General features: G+C 46.1%; 1 protein-coding gene across 1 annotated transcript in view; it reads right to left on the bottom strand.

The window, feature by feature from the left end:
- Positions 1-3201: 3201 nt before the first annotated feature.
- Positions 3202-22102, bottom strand: part of IFI30 (IFI30 lysosomal thiol reductase) — a 31450-nt gene continuing 12549 nt past the window's right edge. Inside the window, exons 5-7 of the mRNA XM_075337816.1 lie at positions 21156-21308; positions 4347-4415; positions 3202-3374 (exon numbers count right to left, since the gene is read on the bottom strand). Of these exons, the coding sequence (XP_075193931.1) occupies positions 3303-3374; positions 4347-4415; positions 21156-21308 (294 nt within the window). The 3' untranslated portion in view covers positions 3202-3302. The remainder of the gene's footprint in view (positions 3375-4346; positions 4416-21155; positions 21309-22102) is intronic.

Here is a 22102-nt window from a genome sequence, read left to right as displayed (position 1 = left end):
CGCAAATCAATAAATGTTCACAATACAGTCATTTCCGCTTTTACAGAAACCATGACATTTGTAGTGATAAATACAACCCACATGACCAGTTTTGCTGTTTTTTTGTTCGATGGACAATGGATCAGGCAAGTATTCATTTTTTTTCTACTGGATACACTGCAAAATGTTATGTTTTGGCAGCATGTGGAATAAGCCACTGAAGTGCAACATTATAGAGCTCATGTAAGTGTGAACAGAGGCAAAAAGCTTTAGTATTTTGGATGGTCCAGAATGTGAATCAGACTGATTTCAACATCTGCATGGAGTTTATAAGCGCCTCCTGTGATTGCATGGGTGACTTCACATTAATCTTAAAAGAGAACCTGTCACTAGTTTGTTTTTTTTTTTTTTTATACACACACACATACATACATACATACATACATACATACATACATACATACATACACAGCATGTTAGAATGCTGTATATAAGAGCCCAGACAGCTGGTAATAATACTTACCTAAACTTTTCACTGCGGTGGATGTGAAACAAGAATGCCGCGGAGACACAATCACGTTTCTCAATGCTGGCAGGAAACTAGCCAGGTATTTCACCAGGAAGAAACAAGCACAGGAAGGGCAGTCTCCAGTCAAGGAAACCGCCTATACCAAAACATGGTATCCATCCACAGACAGCTGTTTCGGGGTATTTGCCCCTCATCAGTGTGGAGTAGGAAACTGGCTAGTGGGAGCAATGCCTAGTAGAAGACTACATAGGTAAGGATGGTTGACACCATCATGTGTTTCTCAACGCAGTGAGACTAGAACATACCATACCATTTTTTGGTATAGGCGGTTTCCTTGACTGGAGACTGCCCTTCCTGTGGTTGTGCCTTCCCAGTGAAAGACCTGGTTAGTTTCCTGCCAGCGTTGAGAAACATGTGATGGTGTCTCTGCGGCATTCTTGTTTTGCATATTTTCCCAAGGGGCCTTGTTCTAGTGTCACTGCGTTGAGAAACACGTGATTGTGTCTCTGCGGTGTTGGATGTTATCTCCCCGATGTCAACCATCCTTACCACTGCGGTGGGTGTGGCTCAGATGAATGTCAGTCTTCCGGTGCTGGCACCTCCTCTTTCGGCCATCTTAGTCCTCCTTCTGAAGCCTGTGTGCATGAGTCATCTACATCATACACACTCGACGGTCCCGCGCATGCGCACTACAATAACTTTAATCTGTCCAGCTCAGGGCAGATAAAAGTGCGCCTACTCAGGACCTGAATGCCGGTGAGTGTGTATGACTTCGGATGTGTCATACACCGTGGCTTCAGAAGGACGACATAGGCGGCACTGGAGGATGAAGACATCCATCTGAGCCACATCCACCGCAGCAACCGGTTTAGGAGAGTATGATTAAAAAAAATAAAAATAAATATCACTGGTGGTGACTGCAGCTTATAGGGCAAAATAAAAAATGGCGACAGGTTCCCTTTAAGCTATTCACACCAAAATACAAGCCACATGACCCCAAAACCTTGAAATGGCACGTGTAGTTGATGTCACATCTCATGAGTGGTGCCTGAGCTAGGAAGCTAGTGAGAACGGGAGGTTAACTACCTGCCATACTTGTGGGAATATGGCAAAAAACATTCACTTAGGGTCCAGCAAACCATAAGGGTTAACTACATACAGACAGCCTGACTGCCTTTCTTTCTTGGATTTGATTATCCATCTGGATTTCTTGATGCCATTTTACCATATGATGAGCGTACTGCAAAATGAACACTGTCTTTCATGATTATGCTTCTAGCAAATCTGTAGTGTAGTACAGGACATAGATGACATTTTCCAGAGTTTATCTACACAGTGCAAAGATATTCCAATTTGTAAAAGTGACTTCTGTTATAGTGAATCATCTGTGTGGGATTTTTATTGTAAATGTCATGTTTGCAATAGGATGTAATCCATACAAATCTAACCAAATTAAAGTCAAATCCTGCTCCATGCACTGATCTCCTTCGGGTATGTTCACACGTTGCATATTTGCTGCAGATTGTGTTGTGGAAAGATCTGCAACTGACCCATTAAGCAGATACATCCTCACTCAGCTAAGCAGAAATATACTTTCAGTTGCAACAAAATCTGCAGTGTGGGAATTCATGTCATAGGCAATTTGTGCAGTTATCCCCATTCCCAGATTCTGTACCATTGCTCAGCCCTTTCCTCCGACACTGGACATCGATGTCAGCAACCACCAAGAAATAGGGGACTTGTGTCTTAGAAGACCTGCAGTCAGCGAAAGGAAGGATTCTGGGAGGATAATCAAGGCCCTCCAAGTCTGGTTTTAGCTAAAAGGCCATTATTTTTGCTCTGCAGCATATTCTGTCAGTTGGCTACCATGTTTACCAGCCTGCTGGACCTAATCTAAGCTATAGATGTATTTGGAACCATTACTATTTGCCAGTGTCACCATTAGGCCGATGCCACACAGTGATTACTGCAATCCTTGCAGGACACTCGGCTCACGCTGGCAGCACAGCGGCAGTCGAGTGTCATTGCGACTGAGGTCCGATTAAGACCACAGTTGCGGAGGGGTGGGCCAGTGATGCAGAGGGGAGGGTCGGAGCTGAGGAGGAGAGGGAGGGATTTATCTCAGTCTCTCCTGTCGCTGGCTGATGCAAGTTTTGCACTAAACTCGCATTACACCGACTTGAATGGGTACAAGAGAAACAAGGATCACATTACACCCACAACATGCTGCCATTGTTTTCTCTGTCTGATTAGGGCTGAGAAAATAAATCACTCACGGGTGCTGCCCCATATAGAGTAATATTGGTCCGAGTGGAGTGCGATTTTTATCGCATGCCACTCGCTCCGTTTTTCCTCGCCATGTGTCCTAGGCCTTAGGTTGGGGCTACACAGCGCCTTTAGCCATAACACCCATCGCATGCTTAAAGTTCACTAGGTGTCACTGCTTCATTGCAGCACAATACAAAAGGAGTGGCGTAGTGCAACAAGTCTAAAATGAAAACTCCAGTGCGGTGGGACTTCTTGCTTGTAGTAGTTCGCAGTACTAACAGTGCCACAATGCAAGGTGGCAGCATCACCTATCAAACATTGGGCACGCAACAGGTGTCGCCATATAACCCCAGCCTGAAAATAAAATTTCATACCGTTCTCAGAAGGCTCCCATACCAAATTTACATAAATGACAAGCAAGTGTGTAAAAAAAAAAACCAAACACATTTTTATTATTATCTATATACTGTCACTTAAGAATGCATTTAACACGTCAGAGAATTCTTGTAGTACTTTGCCAACTCATTCAGTGGAAACAAACAGAATCCTTCTTTAATGGAGTAACTACTGCCTTCTGACAAGCTTGTGGTTTCATCCCCTGGTTTCCAAAACAAAAAACACAGGCATCCATTACATTTCATAAGCAGCAATCATGTTAAGTGAACTAAAAGCCAGGAGCAAAAATCACTTAAAATTTTACTCATTCATATCCCAGGTGTTTGTATACATGAGTCCAGTGGGATGTCCTATTCAATGATTGACAGTCTTCCCTGTACGATTGTATGCAGAGATGGTTGTGAATCACTAGTAGGACTGCCCACTGGACTCATTTTGGAAAAGATTCAGTTTACCATTCTGCTCAGCGTCCTCTCAATATACAACAGGTTCCCAATTAAGCAGTTAGAGATAAGTGCCAAATGATGAAGCATTCTCTCTCCACAAGGGGATGAAGATGGCAGCTATTTGTTACCACCAGCTCTGCTGCAGTGGTAGGGGAGGATGATGGGAATTCATGCATTGGCAACGGTGTACTTTAAATGTTGCAGTCATCGATTGGTAGCCAAATCTGAATGATTAAAGGGGTTGTCCACAACCCTCTCATTCTCCATGTTTTACACACACACACACACACACACACACACACACACACACACACACACACACACCAAGCCAGAGACTAGTCTAACAGGCAGTTCCCTGGCCGCTTCTCTCCACCCACTGCTCTGGAGTGACCGGGTTCTCCTAGCATGCGTGTATGGGTACAGACTGGTCAGTCATTGGCAGCAGGCGGGAAGAATCCACTGGGAACCGGTCTGTCCAACTACCAGTAGTCCCCAGTGTAGATTGGGCCTCGCAGGCTATTAAAAGTAGATTTTTCTTTGAATTTCTGCTGTGTTTTGGAGTGAGACATACAGCAAGAGCATGAAACATTCTGCTCGTGGACTGGGCACCATGTATCCACTCTTTGGTTCCCATTACAGTGATATGAACTAATTTATGCCATGCTCTGTAGAAGGGTGGTACATGATCTGTACTATAGCATTGGTATGGGAGGTCTGACAATACTTACAGTGTACATGTCACAGACAAGGTTGAATAGTGCACCCATGGCTGTATCCTGTAGAGAATCATTGTGTTTCTAAAACAAACAAAAAAAAAAAAACAAAAAAAACGGAACATGTCAAGTTAAATCTAATATAATTGTCTCAATATTTTATATGACCACTTCTTGTAATGCTAACCATTGCTCTATAACGTGACTAAGGCTTGTAGGAGGCGAAGGTTTGAAACATACACAAATTTAAAAAAAAAAAAAAAAAGCGGAGAAAGAAGAGAAGCCTTTCAAAATGAATATCCAGCCATGTGGCAATTTTGAGAGATGCTATATGGGCTAGGCCAGGGGGTCAGCAGCCCTTGTATTTTGAGACTACAACTTCAGCCTATCATGACAAAACTACAGTTTTAGGGTATGTGCGCACGTTGCTTTTTACCTGCTTTTTACCTGCTTTTTTGCTGCTTTTACTTCTGCGCTGTTTAATGCCAAAATGGATGTGTTCTTCTATTCAAGCAAAGTCTATGGGAATTTGGGTTTCTTGTTCACACTATGTTGTTCAAAATGCTGCCTTTTTGTGGCAGAACTTTGGTCAAAAACTCAGCTTTTCAAAGAAGCAACATGTCAATTGTTTTTGCCATTTGGGTTTTGCACTGCAAAGCTGAGTTTTTGACCAAAGTTCTGCCACAAAAAGGCAGCATTTTGAACAACATAGTGTGAACAAGAAACCCAACTTCCCATAGACTTTGCTTGAATAGAAGAACACATCCATTTTGGCATTAAACAGCGCAGAAGAAAAAGCAGCAAAAAAGCAGGTAAAAAGCAGGTAAAAAGCAGGTAAAAAGCAGGTAAAAAGCAGGTAAAAAGCAGGTAAAAAGCAGGTAAAAAGCAGGTAAAAAGCAGGTAAAAAGCAGGTAAAAAGCAGGTAAAAAGCAGGTAAAAAGCAGGTAAAAAGCAGGTAAAAAGCAGGTAAAAAGCAGGTAAAAAGCAGGTAAAAAGCAGGTAAAAAGCAGGTAAAAAGCAGGTAAAAAGCAGGTAAAAAGCAGGTAAAAAGCAGGTAAAAAGCAGGTAAAAAGCAGGTAAAAAGCAGGTAAAAAGCAACGTGCGCACATACCCTAAGTCAGTCGTGGCAAGCTGGATGTTGTAGTTTTCCAACAGCTGGAGTCCTGCAGGATGCTGATCCCAGACTCCTATCATTATAGCACCATTTATTCCATGGTGCTTTACATGTGAAAAGGGGTATGCAAGAATTACAGCACAGGCAAGGCTCAGATGAAACCCCTTTTAAAGATTAGCGGGTGTAACTCAACTTAGAATATCAAAAAGTTAATTTCAGTAATTCATTGAAAAAAAAAAAAAAAAAAAAAAAAGGGAAATTTATATATTATATAGAGTCATTATATCTATTTCAAGTGTTTATTTTTGGTAATGTTGATTATGGCTTGCAGCCAATGAAAACCCAAAAGTAATAAAAAAATATAGATTACCACAAAACACCTGCAAAGGCTTCCTAAGCATTTAAAATGGTCCCTTAGTCTGGTTCAGTAAGCTACACAATCATGAGAGAAGACTGCTGATTTGACATGTCCAGAAGGCAGTCATTGACACTCCACAAGGAGGGCAATTCACAAAAGGTCGAAGGCTGGCTATTCACAAAGTGCTGTATCCAAGCATATTAATGGACAGTTTAGTGGAAGGAAAAAGTGTGGTAGAAAAAGGTGCACAAGCAACAGGGATAACCGCAGCCTTGATAGGATTGTTAAGAAAAGGCCATTCAAAAATTTGGGGAAAAGTCACAAGGAGTGGACTGCTGCTGGAGTCAGTGCTTCAAGAGCCAACGCACACAGACGTATCCAGGACATGGGCTACAAGTGTCGCATTCCATGTGTCAAGCGACTCATGACCAATAGACAACACCAGAAGCATCTTACCTGGGCAAAGGAGGAAAAAAAAAAAAAAAAAAAAAAACAAAAAACTGGACTGTTGCTCATTAGTCCAAGGTGTTTTCAGATGAAAGTGAATTTTGCATTTCATTTGGAAATAGAGGTCTCAGAGTCTGGTGGAAGAGTGGAGAGGCCACAATCCAAGCTGCTTGAGGTCTAGTGTGAAGTTTCCACAATCAGTGATTGTTTGGGGAGCCATGTCATCTGCTGGTGTAGGTCCACTGTGTTTTATCAAGACCAAAGTCAGCGCAGCTGTCTACCAGGAAATTTTAGAGCACTTCATTATTCCTTCTGCCGACAAGCTTGTCGGAGATGGAAATTTAACTTTCCAGCAGGACTTGGCACTTGTCCACACTGTCAAAAGTACCAATACCTAGTTTACTAACTACAATATCACTGTGCTTGATTGGCCATCAAACTCGCCTGATCTAAACCCCATAGAGAATCTATGGAGTATTGTCAAGAGGAAGATTATAGATACCAGAGCCAACAATGCAGATGAGCTGAATGCTTCTATCAAAGCAACCTGGGCTTCCATAACACCTCAGCAGTGCCACAGGCTGATCACCTCCATGCCACGCCGCATAGATGCAGTAATTCATGAAAAAGGAGCCGCCCCGATCAAGGATTGAGTCCATTTACTGTACAGACTTTTCAGTAGGCGCCAGCATATCTGAGTTTAATATTTTTTAGTTGGTCTTTTATAATATTCTAACTTTGAGATAATTACTTTTGGGTTTTCATTGGCTGTAAGCCATAATAATCATCAACATTAACAGAAATAAATGCTTGAAATAAATTACTCTGTGTAATGACTATATATATGTGTGTTTCCTTTTTTATTGAATTACTGAAATAAATTAACTTTTTGATGACATTCTAATTTATTGAGATGCACTTGTATATATTGACATGAAAACCAGCCGTACACCTGTATTATCCTTTTGCAGCATGCTTATGTTAAGGGGATTACCTTTATGTTATCAGTGGTGTTGGGGACAAGATTGGATGGTACCTACTAACCTAGAAGTATAAGGTTCTCTGGTGCTGGTTAGTGTAGTCTTCATACTGCACAGAACTCCTGGGCAGAAAATGGTTGCAGATTGAGGAGTCTGATCAGACCAGTTCAGTCTCCTCCCATTGTCAAATACACCTAATGAAATGCTCTTATTAACAACCATTAGGTGTGTGCAGTCTGGGAAAGGCGGCACTAACATGCAGGAGGAGAACCTGTAATACTTCTATTCGTATGTGCCAAAAATCACGTCCCCAGCACATGTTGATGTGCAGCCTAAAGGCTGCTTTACACCTTACAATTTAGCATACGATATCGTATGCGATCGTACCCGCCCCCATCGTATGTGCGACACGTTCAATTTGTTGACCGTGTCACACAAACGATTATTTGCCGTCACACGTACTTACCCTTCCATACGACCTCAATGTGGGCGGCGAACATCCACTTCCTGGAGTGGGAGGGACGTTCAGCGTTGTCACACGGCAGGCGGCCAACAGAAGCGGATATGAGCGGGACGTAAACATCCCGCCCACCTCCTTCCCTCCCCATTGCAGGCAGGAGCCGCGGGACGCAGGTTAGATCTGTTAATCGTTCCCGGGGTGTCACACCGTGATAGGTGGTATCTCGGGAACATTGAACAACCCGAAGTGCAATTTTAAAAGTAAATTAACGTCGTGTATGCGATGAACGGTTTTACGTTCAATCATAATCGCACGTAGCTGTCACACGCTACAACACCACTAACGATGCCGGATGTGCGTCACTTACGACATGACCCCGCCGACACATCGTTAGATTTGTTGTAGCGTGTAAAGCCTGCTTTAGAGGACTGAGCATGTCATCCTTACTTTAAGTATGGTTAGAATAGCAAAGTTTAAAGGGAATCTGTCACCAGGGTTTTCCACAGCAGCATAAAGCTTGGCGTAATTTTGATAAAAATATAACAAAAAAAAACAGTGTTTTATGAGCAGGGGATTATCACTACAGCACTAGTAAACCTCCTGCCATATAGTCCTCCATATTCGTGAGTTTTATACAACCTGCCTCCCATCACCAACTAGCAGCTTTCTATGTACATGGGAAAACTCTGCCAATCAGTGGGTGGGTTATACAGAGCTCAGCAGTCAGAACTGCTATGTTTTATGAAATTACTTTTATCTGCTACAAAATGACAGCATGCAGCCCAGTAATTAATACATGATTGGAATCAGGGTCTCTGCCACTATATAATACTGTTCTCAGAACTGTTCAGCAAACAAAAAAACCCTGGTCACTGGTTCCCTTCAAAGAATAAAAAAGTAACAATCCGAAATGTGAGTAGTTTGCACGATACTGCTTTTATTTCCACTATTTTTAGAGTTAAAATTTGTCTCAGAACACACCACATATATTATGTATAAAAAAAAAAAAAACAAAAATAAAAAAAAAAACCACACCATTGCCACAGGACCTGGAAGGTTTGGATATTTGACAGTGAACTTCCTATTATGTTCCATGATCATTGAAAGTTATCAACTTCGTGGGTACAAGCACTGGGAGCAATAGTCATCCTGAGAACTGGCACTGCAGAGCCCAGCCCTGAATGGAGTGGAAGTGTGCATGCTCAACACCCTCGTCATTCATTGTCTATGGGTCTACTGGCAACGTCTTCAGCAGTTCTATATACAATGAGTGGAGGTCAAGCATGTGCACCTCTGTGCCATTTAAGGCCCCCTTCACACGTCAGTGATTCTAGTACGCATGTGCTTTTTTTTTATACGTACCAGAATCACTGACCTACGCAGACACATACACAATGGGTCTGCTCACACATCAGTGAAAAAAAAAGAAAAAAAAAAAGTGAACGTGTCTCCGTGTCCGTGATTCTGCACGGAGACAAGTCAGTTTTTTCCTGGCATCACTGATGACCCACGGACCACACTATGGTGTGATCCGTGAAACATGTACCAGAAAAACTGACATATCAAACATACATTTTCAACTCACCTTTCCAGCGATTTGCTGTGTAGACTCCGCTCTGCAGCTCCTGCCCGGCTCATGAATATTCATGAAAGCAGAAACAGCAGACCCGGAAGTAGCTACAGAGCGCAGTGGGTGGACGCTGCAGAGCCGAGGAGTTCAGCACCATGGACAGCAGGAGCGAAGGCAGGTGAGTAATGTCCATTTGCAATCACGGAATGCACATGGACAACCCACGTGTGCCGTGAATCACGGAACATGGAGGGACATGTGCACGTTTTACACGTCAGTCAAGAACGTCAGTCAAGAACGTCAGTCAAGAACGTCAGTCAAGAACGTCAGTCAAGAACGTCAGTCAAGAACGTCAGTCAAGAACGTCAGTCAAGAACGTCAGTCAAGAACGTCAGTCAAGAACGTCAGTCAAGAACGTCAGTCAAGAACGTCAGTCTTTTTCCCTGACGTGTGAAACAGGCCTTAGACAGGACTTTCCAGTGTCTGAGCCCTGTTCTCTGGAGCCCCATTCTTGGATAGGTGGAGGGCCTAGTAGTCAGACCCCTAGCGATTAACAGATCCACAATCTTTTAGAAAGGTGAGGGTTTCAACTGTGTTAATACTATCGTTTTGACAATACTAGTGTGGCCCTTCTTTCTAAGAAATTATTAAAACTAAAATCACTAAGGCAATTGCCTACATTTCATAAACTGACCATGTTGTGTGTGCACATTTCTTTTAATAATGATAAAAAGAAGGGAATTTTGTTTACTTACCGTAAATTCCTTTTCTTCTAGCTCTAATTGGGAGACCCAGACAATTGGGTGTATAGGCTATGCCTCCGGAGGCCGCACAAAGTATTACACTCAAAAGTGTTAAGCCCCTCCCCTTCTGCCTATACACCCCCCGTGCTCCCACGGGCTCCTCAGTTTTGGTGCAAAAGCAAGAAGGAGGAAAAATAATTATAAACTGGTTTAAAGTAACTTCAATCCGAAGGAATATCGGAGAACTGAAACCATTCAACATGAACAACATGTGTACACAAAAAAACAGGGGCGGGTGCTGGGTCTCCCAATTAGAGCTAGAAGAAAAGGAATTTACGGTAAGTAAACAAAATTCCCTTCTTTGTCGCTCTATTGGGAGACCCAGACAATTGGGACGTCCAAAAGCAGTCCCTGGGTGGGTAAAATAATACCTCGTAAGAGAGCCGTAAAACGGCCCTTTCCTACAGGTGGGCAACCGCCGCCTGAAGGACTCGTCTACCTAGGCTGGCATCCGCCGAAGCATAGATATGCACCTGATAGTGTTTCGTGAAAGTGTGCAGGCTCGACCAGGTAGCCGCCTGACACACCTGCTGAGCCGCAGCCTGGTGCCTCAAAGCCCAGGACGCGCCCACGGCTCTGGTAGAATGGGCCCTCAGCCCTGATGGAACCGGAAGCCCAGCCGAACGGTAAGCTTCGATAATTGGCTCCTTGATCCACCGAGCCAGGGTTGATTTGGAAGCCTGTGACCCTTTACGCTGGCCAGCGACAAGGACAAAGAGTGCATCCGAGCGGCGCAGGGGCGCCGTACGAGAAATGTAGAGTCTGAGTGCTCTCACCAAATCTAACAAGTGCAAATCCTTTTCACATTGGTGAACTGGATGAGGATAAAAAGAAGGCAAGGAGATATCCTGATTGAGATGAAAGGAGGATACCACCTTAGGGAGAAAATCCGGAACCGGACGTAGAACCACCTTGTCCTGGTGAAACACCAGGAAAGGGGCTTTGCACGACAATGCTGCTAGCTCAGTCACTCTCCGAAGAGAAGTGACTGCTACTAGGAAAAACCACTTTCTGCGAAAGTTGTGAGAGGGAAATATCTCTCATTGGCTCGAATGGTGGTTTCTGAAGAACCATCAGAACCCTGTTTAGATCCCAGGGTTCTAACGGCCGCTTGTAAGGAGGGACGATATGACAAACCCCCTGCAGGAACGTGCGTACCTGTGGAAGTCTGGCTAGGCGCTTCTGGAAAAACACAGAGAGCGCTGAGACTTGTCCCTTAAGGGAGCCGAGCGACAAACCCTTTTCCAGTCCAGATTGAAAGAAGGACAGAAAAGTGGGCAAGGCAAAAGGCCAGGGAGAAAAAACCCTGAGCAGAGCACCACGACAGGAAAATTTTCCACGTCCTGTGGTAGATCTTGGCGGACGTTGGTTTCCTAGCCTGTCTCATAGTGGCAAAGACGTCTTGAGATAACCCTGAAGACGCTAGGGTCCAGGACTCAATGGCCACACAGTCAGGTTGAGGGCCGCAGAATTCAGATGGAAAAAAACGGCCCTCGAGATAGCAAGTCTGTTTGGTCTGGTAGTGTCCACGGTCGGCCGACCGTGAGATGCCCCAGATCCGGGTACCACGACCACCTTGGCCAGTCTGGAGCGACGAGGATGGCGCGGCGGCAGTCGGTCCTGATCTTGCGTAACACTCTGGGCAACAGTGCCAGCGGAGGAAACGCATAAGGGAGCTGAAACTGCGACCAATCCTGAACTAAGGCGTCTGCCGCCAGAGCTCTGGGATCTTGAGACCGTGCCATGAACATTGGTACCTTGTTGTTGTGCCGGGACGCCATGAGGTCGACGTCCGGCACCCCCCAGCAGCAACAGATCTCCTGAAACACGTCCGGGTGAAGGGACCATTCCCCTGCGTCCATGCCCTGGCAACTGAAATAATCTGCTTCCCAGTTTTCCACGCCTGGGATGTGAACTGCGGATATGGTGGATGCCGTGGCTTCCACCCACATCAAAATCCGCCGGACTTCCTGGAAGGCTTGCCGGCTGCGTGTGTCGCCTTGGTGGTTGAAGTATGCCACCGCTGTGGAATTGTCCGACTGAATTCGGATCTGCTTGCCCTCCAGCCACTGCTGGAACGCTTTCTGGGCAAGATACACTGCCCGTATGTCCAGAACGTTGATCTGAAGCGAGGACTCTTGCTGGGTCCACGTACCCTGAGCCCTGTGGTGGAGAAAAACCGCTCCCCACCCTGACAGACTCGCGTCTGTCGTGACTACTTCCCAGGATGGGGGTAGGAAGGATATCCCCTTCGATAATGAAGTGGGAAGAAGCCACCACCGAAGGGAAGCTTTGGTCGCCTGAGAGAGGGAGACGGTCCTGTCGAGGGACGTCGGCTTCCTGTCCCATTTGCGTAGGATGTCCCATTGAAGGGGACGCAGGTGAAACTGCGCGAAAGGGACTGCCTCCATTGCTGCCACCATCTTCCCCAGGAAGTGCATGAGGCGCCTCAAGGGGTGTGACTGGCCTTGAAGGAGAGATTGTACCCCTTTCTGTAGTGACTACTGCTTGATCAGCGGAAGCTTCACTATCGCTGAGAGGGTATGAAACTCCATGCCAAGATATGTCAGCGATTGGGCCGGTGTCAGATTTGACTTTGTAAAATTGATGATCCACCCGACACCCTGGAGAGTCTCCAGGGAAGCGTCGAAGCTGCGTTGGCATGCCTCTTGAGAGGGTGCCTTGATCAGTATCCAAGTACGGGATCACCGAGTGACCCTGAGAGTGGAGGACCGCTACTACAGTAGCCATAACCTTGGTAAAAACCCGTGGAGCTGTTGCCAGGCCGAACGGCCGTGCCACGAATTGCAGGTGTTCATTTCCTATGGCGAAGCGCAAGAAGCGCTGGTGCTCTGGAGCAATCGGTACGTGGAGATAAGCATCTTTGATATCGATCGACGCAAGGAAATCTCCTTGGGACATTGAGGCGATGACGGAGCGGGGGGATTCCATCCTGAACCGTCTGGTTTTTACATGTTTGTTGAGCAGTTTCAGGTCCAGGACCGGGCGGAAAGAGCCGTCCTCCTTTGGGACCACAAACAAGTTGGAGTAAAAACCGTGGCTCAGTTGCTGAAGAGGAACCGGGATCACCACTCCTTCTGCCTTCAGAGTGCGCAGCGCCTGCCGAAGAGCCTCGGCTCGCTAGTGAGGCGGGGATGACCTGAAGAATCGAGTCGGGGGACGAGAGGTGAACTCTATCTTGTAACCGTGAGACAGAATGTCTCTCACCCAGCGGTCTTTTATTTGTGGCAGCCAGGTGTCGCAAAAGCGGGAAAGCCTGCCACCGACCGAGGATGCTACTAGAGGAGGTCGAAAGTCATGAGGAAGCCGCTTTGTTAGCGGCGCCTCCGGTGGCCTTTTAAGGACGTGACTTAGACCGCCATGCATCAGAGTTCCTTTGTACTTTCTGAGACCTTTTGGACGAGGAGAATTGGGACCTGCCCGCGCCCTGAAAGGGCCAAAACCTCGACTGCCCTCTCCTCCGTTGGGGTATGTCCTGTTTGGACTGGGGTAAGGATGTATCCTTTCCCTTGGATTGTTTGATGATTTCATCCAGACGCTCGCCAAACAGCCTGTCGCCAGAAATTGGCAAACTGGTTAAGCGCTTTTTTGGAAGCAGAATCTGCCTCCTATTCCCGTAGCCACAAGGCCCTGCGGAGTACCACCGAATTGGCGGCCGCGACCGCCGTACGGCTCGCAGAGTCCAGGACAGCAATAATAGCGTAAGACGCAATTGCCGAGGTCTGGGTGGTAATGGATGCCACTTGTGGCGCGGCCGTGCATGTGGCGGCTTCAATTTGTGCTTGACCTGCTGAGATAGCTTGTAGCGCCCATACAGCTGCGAATGCTGGGGCAAAAGAAGCTCCGATAGCTTCATAGATGGATTTCAACCAGAGCTCCATCTGCCTGTCAGTGGCATCCTTGAGCGAGGCCCCCTCGTCCACTGCAAGTATGGATCTAGCCGCCAGTCTGGAGATTGGAGGATCCACTTTGGGACACGGAGTCCAACCTTTAACCACGTCAGGGGGAAAAGGATAACGTGTATCCTTAAGGCGCTTTACAAAAAACGCATATCTGGACAAGCATGATGATTCTGGACTGCCTCTCTGAAATCAGAGTGGTCTAGAAACATACTCGGTGTAAGAGAAGCTGACTCCTCCGCCGGAGGAGCTGAGGGAGAAATATCCAGCATTTGATCGATGGACGCAATAAGAACGTTCAGTATGGCGTCCCCGTCTGGAGTATTAAGATTGAGAGGGCCCTCAGGATCAGAATCCTGATCAGCTGTCTCCGCATTATCAACCAGAGATTCCCCCCGCTGAGACCCTGAACAATATGATGTCGAGGGAAATTCTAAGCGAGCCCGCTTAGTCGGTCTGGGGCTGGGGTCTAAGTCAGAACCCTCAGCCTGGGATGCATGAGATACCCCGGGAGGACATTGTTGGTCCAACTGAGGGGGTCAGGGAACAATGATTCAACAGAGTCCCTTTGCTGAGATACCGGCCTGGACTGCAAGGCTTCTAGTATCTTAGCCATAGTCTGAGAGTTTTGCAAACTCCGTCCCCGTCACTAGGACAGTGTCAACAGGTGGCTCCCCCTGGGCCCCTCTTAGCAGAGGCCCTGGCTGAAGAAGTGACACAGGGGCCGAACATTGCACACAATGAGGGTCAATGGAACCTGCCGGCAGCTGGGTCGTACAAGCGACGCAGGCAGCATAATAAGCCTGTGTTTTTTGGCACCCCTGCCTTTTGTGGGCGCCATGCTATTGTTTTCCCTGAGTAACACACTAGGGTATATAGCCAGAATGAACTGTGCTCATACAGTGTAAAATATATAGTAAAAACAGATAATGTATCAGTACACTACAGCACCATGAGGCTAGCACCACAGGTGCTGCTTACCAGCCGCCTAAAGCGGTTATGAGGCCACCAGAGACAGTGTCTGGGTCTCTCAGGGTTTGTCCCTCTCTGCAGCGTCGTAGGAGCTGACAGGAAATGGCTGCGGCGTCCTGACGAGAGGAGGGAGCCGTGGGCGTAGCCGAGGTGCTCACACTGTGCACCGTGAGGGGGGTGGAGTATGGAAATCATACTCCAGCCCTCAGTGCTGCTCTTCCATGCAGCGTCCCGCCCTTCCCCTGCCTGTCAGGGCTGAGGGCGGGAGAAAGTAAAACTAGGCCGCAAGCCAAGCCGGGGACTCGAGTATAAGCGTGGCCGCCGTAAAAGCGCGGCCAACGCCGAAGTCCCCGGCGAACTACAAGTCCCAGCCGCGCCGCAGTTTCCCATGGCAGCGGCGGTTAGCGCGGTAGCCTCTACATATAAACACACTCAGCGACGCTGAGTGTGTAATGGCACAGTTTAACCCGGTCCCCCGGTGCACTAGCACACCCAGCAAAGCTGAGGTGTTGCCGTGCGCGGTCCCCACAGGGATACAGAGTACCTTCACGTAGCAGGGCCATGTCCCTGAACGGTACCCGGCTCCTATCCAGCAGGCTCCACAGGAGTTGTGGATGAAGCACGGTCTCAGTGCCTGGAGACCGATAGGATCCCACTTCACCCAGAGCCCTGAGGGGGATGGGGAAGGAAAGCAGCATGTGGGCTCCAGCCTCCGTACCCGCAATGGATACCTCAACCTTAACAACACCGCCGACAAGAGTGGGGTGAGAAGGGAGCATGCTGGGGGCCCTATATGGGCCCACTTTTCTTCCAACCGACACAGTCAGCAGCTGCTGCTGACTAATCTGTGGAGCTGTGCTGTGCGTCTGACCTCCTTCGCACAAAGCAAAAAACTGAGGAGCCCGTGGGAGCACGGGGGGTGTATAGGCAGAAGGGGAGGGGCTTTACACTTTTGAGTGTAATACTTTGTGCGGCCTCCGGAGGCATAGCCTATACACCCAATTGTCTGGGTCTCCCAATAGAGCGACAAAGAAAGGAAAATTTGTGATGACGATCTCCAATTAGAAATGCACTAACGTTTTCTTGATTCGCTATGTCACTTACCTCATGTGCAGGGCATTGCAGCCATCCATGGTTACAACCACAAGCAACTAACTTACTATGAGTGGTCAGAACCATGGATACCCAAGCTACTGCAATGCCTGCACATGAGGTAAGAGACAAAAGGAATGTAGTATAGTTTTCTTGATCAATAAAAAACTACCTCTAATTAGTGAATCAAGAGAACTATGCTGTATTTCCAATTGTAGGCATTTGCCATTGTTCCTACTACATATTGGGATAGACTGAGATGGGAATACCCCTTTAGGCTCAGGATGCTTTTATTTACATTGGCTGCTCACATCACAGCCTGTTTACACTATGTAATATCTGCAGGATATTGTTGGTTATCGTTCTAGGGCCGTACACTTCTGCAGCCAGTCAATGACTTCAGTAACCACATGGGCTACCCAGGTCGTGACGTCTGCAGCCAATGCAAACAGAGGCATTGGGGGTTGAGGCCCTGAACTCTGAGCTAGCCGGGCAATTGTATTAGACTTTCACGTTTGTTGCATTTTCATTATTTTGGACAATCCCTTTAAAATTGTATTCATTAATCTTTATATGTGCTGTCTGGACCATGATGTTCTGTTGATACCTTCATTCCTATAAAGTGCTGTCCAGGTTTTAGGAGTAATTAAGCTTGGGGTAAAAGGTGCACCAAATTTATAATCCAGCGTGAATCAAATTTATCAAGATGGTTCATTTTAAGACCAGCTAATCTCATTTGTCTAGATTTAGAAAACCTCTTGATTACCTTACATTGAGCCAGCATTTGGTGCTCCATAGGAAAAAGTTGAATGCTTATTGACTATCCTACAACCATCTTCAGTCATGTTAGATTGTTGATCGATTCTATTGTAAATCGGTATTTCAATTATATATAAATCTTTAGATTAAATATACATAGCCAACAGAGATGGTGTGAGGCGATCTGGTGGACTCTGTACAGTGGCCACACCAGTAATCTGTGGCCAACAGAGCCCTGCGAACCACCTCTCCCATGACGGCATCCCCAGCTTCTCTTAATTAGGCCAAGGACGATGGTAAGCAAGACACATTTCATTGCAATAGACTAAGGACATGGCACTTCTGTGGGAATGGGTGCACCAGTAGGGTCCAACTCCGTAACAAGATGAGACTAGGGACTCCAAGAGTAGATATACAGTAATTAGTTGATTTATTCTTTACAGCCAACAGTTCACAACTAGATCAAAAGACATTTCGGTCAAAACACCAACCTTCGTCAGTAGGAACCTACTGACGAAGGTTGAAGTTTTCACCGAAATGTCTTTTGATCTAGTTATGAACTGTTGGCTGTAAAGAATAAATCAACTAATTACTGTATATCTACTCTTGGAGTGCCTAGTCTCATTATTATATTTCATTGCAAGAGATGGGAGCCCTCAGATCACTGGTGTGGCCACTCTACGGGTCCAGCAAATTGCCTCACACCATTTCTTTACAGCCAGCATAGCCTAAGAAGAGGAAGTGACAGGCACTGGATGCTCATTTTATGGATCAGTGTATTTAAAAGGTTTAATTCTTAGATATTTGGTTAATATCGCATATTGTGATGGCTACTGTCCAGCTGCTTTTTCCATTCAACCAACTTCAAGGGAATCAGCACGATCAACCCCCCCAACCAGTTTATATGGGCATGTAGGCCATGGGAAGCTGAAAAGTGATACCTGGAGATATGCAATCTGATGTTATACTCCAGAAAAATCCACATTTTTAAATTAATATGTAAATAACCTGTTACGAGCCATGAGTCGGACAAAAATCTTCCTGGGAAGATGCTACAGAGCATATTGTAAAGGAAGGGGTGCATTGGCAGTATAAGACATGTAGTTTAGGAGAGAAAACTGTCAGTCGGTACATGTCAAAACACCCATACATTTTAACAGCTTGTTTACATATTAAGAGAAATGATTAATCATAAACCCTTATAAAAAAAAAAAAAAAAAAAAAAAAAAAAAAACACACACACACACAAAAATTTGAAAAAGGCTCTCATGAACAACAGGCATGAAGTTGCCTACAAGAGTCAAAACACCATATGATAAGTATTTTCCTAATAAAATGAATTTTATTTAAAAATATGATTAAGATACTTTTCAAAATAAATAATGGGAACAAAAACTGCTTAGGCTAAGTTCACATTTCCGTTGATTTGTATCAGTCACATGCGTCGCTTGACGCATGTGACTGATGCGCTGTTCAACGCTGTACAACGGATGACAAACTACAGAATTCTTTGTCGGATTCCGTTGTGTGCGGGGGGCGGAGTTCTGGGGCAGAGCCGAGCGGGGGGCGGGGCCAGGCGCTGAGGATGTCAGTGGAAGTGCTGCGGTCTGCATGGCTGGGGACAGGTGAGTGTATCTGTGAGTGAGTGTATGTATGTATGTATGTATGTATGTATGTATGTATGTATGTATGTATGTATGTATGTATGTATGTATGTATGTATGTATGTATGTATACATGCAAAGTGCGGGAGGGGGCGGGGCCAGGCGCTGAGGATGTCAGTGGAAGTGCTGCGGTCTGCATGGCTGGGGACAGGTGAGTGTATCTGTGAGTGAGTGAGTGTGTGTATGTGCATGTATGTATGTATGTATGTATGTATGTATGTATGCATGCATGCATGCATGCATGCATGCATGCATGTATGTATGTATGTGTGTGCACATACAAAGTGCGGGAGGGGGCGGAGCCGAGCGGGGGGCGGGGCCAGGCGCTGAGGATGTCAGTGGAAGTGCTGCGGTCTGCATGGCTGGGGACAGGTGAGTGTATCTGTGAGTGAGTGTGTGTATGTGCATGCATGTATGTATGTATGTATAGTGCGGGAGGGGGCGGAGCCAGGCGCTGAGGATGTCAGTGGAAGTGCTGCGGTCTGCATGGCTGGGGACAGGTGAGTGTATCTGTGAGTGAGTGAGTGTGTGTATGTGCATGTATGTATGTATGTATGTATGTATGTATGTGTGTATGTGTGTATGTGTGTATGTGTGTATGTGTGTATGTGTGTATGTGTGTATGTGTGTATGTGTGTATGTGTGTATGTGTGTATGTGTGTATGTGTGTATGTGTGTATGTGTGTATGTGTGTGCACATGCAAAGTGCGGGAGGGGGCGGAGCCGAGCGGGGGGCGGGGCCAGGCGCTGAGGATGTCAGTAGAAGTGCTGCGGTCTGCATGGCTGGGGACAGGTGAGTGTATCTGTGAGTGAGTGTGTGTATGTGCATGTATGTATGTATGTATGTATGTATGTATGTATGTATGTATGTGTGTGTGTGCACATGCAAAGTGCGGGAGGGGGCGGAGCCGAGCAGGGGGCGGGGCCAGACGAGGGTGTCAGTGCTTGTCTGCATGGCTGGGGACAGGTGTGTGTGTGTGTACATACATGTGCGGAGTGCGGGAGGGGGCGGGGCCGAGCGGGGAAGTGTCGGCCTCCCTGCACACGTAACCAGCCTAAATATCGGGTAACAGCAAAGCACCCGATGTTTACCTTGGTTACCCGATATTTACCTTGGTTACGGGCCTACACCGCTTAGCGCTGGCTCCTTGCACCGTAACCAGGGTAAATATCGGGTAACCAACCAAAGCTGGTGACGTGTGCAGGGAGCCAGAGAGCATGCGCAGCGAAATCCGACGGATCTCGCTGCTCAAAAAACGTTACATGCTGCGTTCCCCCCGCCCGGCGGTCAGTCGTTCCACGACTGATCAGTCGGGCGGAGGGTGCAACGCAGCATCATCAGTCACAATCCGCTGCTCATACAAGTCTATGGGAGCAGTGGAATCCGCTAAACGGATTCCGCTGTTTACAAGAGCAGCGGATTGTGACTGATAGATTTTAGCGGAAATGTGAACTTAGCCTTAAAAAGACAGGGTTATTCCTCAAAGACAAGAGGTGGTAAATACCAGTGGGACCACTATGGGCAAATTAAATATTATAAATAGCCATAGTGTAATTACATATCCATAAATAAATAATATTCTAGAAAAATAAAGTGTAGTGCATTACCATAATGAAGGCTCCAATAGCAGATATCAAAGTAAAGTGCATAGTACTCAAAAATACTGCAGTGGAGATTAAAGTAAAGAAGCATAAGAGCAGGATATAGAAATACCTAGAGATAGGGTCCGTGGAGCTCACCTGTCTTCAGCCCGATGCGCGTTTCGTCTTGCGGTAGACTTCCTCGTGGGGAAGGGGGGGGGGGGGTGTTAGTGAAGCATGTCTTTTTAAGCATTTCTTTGTTCCCTTTATTTTGAAAAATATTGTAATACTCATGTTTTTAAATATTTTCCTAATAAAAGATATATTTTTAACAGTTTATCATATGGTGTTTTAACTCTTGTGGGCAATTTCATGCCTGTGTTCATGACAGCCTTTTTGAAAATTTCATATTAAAGGAGAAATGTTGGGAGTTTTCTGGATGAAGACAATTTTATTCAGCTTCCCATGACCTACATGCCCATTTAGGAGGCTTGATCCTACTGATAGATTGTTAAGAGTTTAATAACTGTCTTTCTGCCTGTGTGGGAGCGGTTTGCTTTTGAAGATTGACAGTTTGGGTCAGCGGCATAGCTGAGCCACTGGCTCACACTGATGCTGCAGAGGCACTGCTGCCTCTAACCATATTGTAGTAGTACTGAGGCTAGTCAGATTTTGCCATCAGAGCAGAGTTTGCAAGCTGTATATTAAAAAGCATGCAAGTGTGGCCTTTATGCCTAGGAAACTTGCCACCTGAGAGGCCGCAGAGTTTGTCTGTAACCTAGACAAAAAGTTGTAAAACCATAAAATCAAAAAGGTCTTTATCCGTAGGAAAAGGAGAGGATATTTAATTAAGGTGAAAATGCTAACTTATTTGATTATCCAATCACTCCACAAGTTTTACCTATTATGAGAAAACCCCTTTTACAGCTAGGACAGCAGGATTTGAAATCGACCACCAGGTTAACAGAGTCTTTGTAAAAGCGCCAGGCAGCATATTCCTAGCAGTGTCAATACTGAGCTGAGGGTAGGCCAGAAGGTTTGGCAACATTTATACCATGCCTGCTACTAAGTTGTATTGATAATAAAAATAAGAATAAAACTTACCCCATTAATAACCACCCATGGCACATATTCATGTGGTGGATTTAGTGAATCGGTTTTTATGGCATTGTCATGCATAATTTTGTTCCCTAGGTCGCCATTCACACAGTCCATTACCGTTTTGACTGAGAGGTCTGGCTCAAACGCTGCAAGGCACTGTAAGAGGAAATCATAGGGTTAAGTTAGGGATTCACACACACAAAAAAAAAAAAAAATTATGTCATGCTTTTTATTTCTGTATCAATTTTAAAAACAAAAATGAAAATCGTTTTAACAAGTTATTTCTTCTGCAGCCGCTACGGCAGCCATTTTTTATTTGCATGTAAAGGATCATGCTCAGACATTTACAGTAAATATGGAACCCGCATGCCATAGGAGATTATGGCCAGTGTGCCCACGTTTCCTATACTGTGAACTGTACAGGGACGTAACGACCGCAGAGGTCACCACTGTGACCGGGCCCCTCTGGCCCCAGCCCCTGATCCAGATCGATGTGTGTCAGCTGCGCATGACAGACGTCATGCGCTGTGCCGCTTACACACTGGTCAGTTGGCGGCATGACAGTGTCGTAGGAGAACGCCGGGGGAGCACAGGGTAGGGGAGTACCATGGCCACCAGTCGCACAGGGCACCTTCCGGCAGACAGCAGATTGGGCACTGCAGGGAGCAGCAGTTCACTGTCATTTGGTGCTCCTACGGTGCACAGTCTCCAGCACAGGGCACCCTCCCCTCCTGTGTGATCTGTGTCCTATCTGCTCCAGTCTTCACCAGAGAGGGGCACCTGCACTGCTGCGATAGTGTGCAATATGTAGCAGTTTTTGTATACATTCTGTCTGTATCTATACAAAATTCCATATGCCTCATTATGAAAGTGAACACATAGTATAATAGTTTGGTGTACACACACACACACACACACACACACACACACACACACACACGATGGGGCCA

Source organism: Anomaloglossus baeobatrachus, chromosome 1 (genome assembly GCF_048569485.1).
Source record: "Anomaloglossus baeobatrachus isolate aAnoBae1 chromosome 1, aAnoBae1.hap1, whole genome shotgun sequence".
Classification (NCBI taxonomy): domain Eukaryota; kingdom Metazoa; phylum Chordata; class Amphibia; order Anura; family Aromobatidae; genus Anomaloglossus; species Anomaloglossus baeobatrachus.
This window is presented reverse-complemented; position numbering and strand designations above follow the sequence as displayed.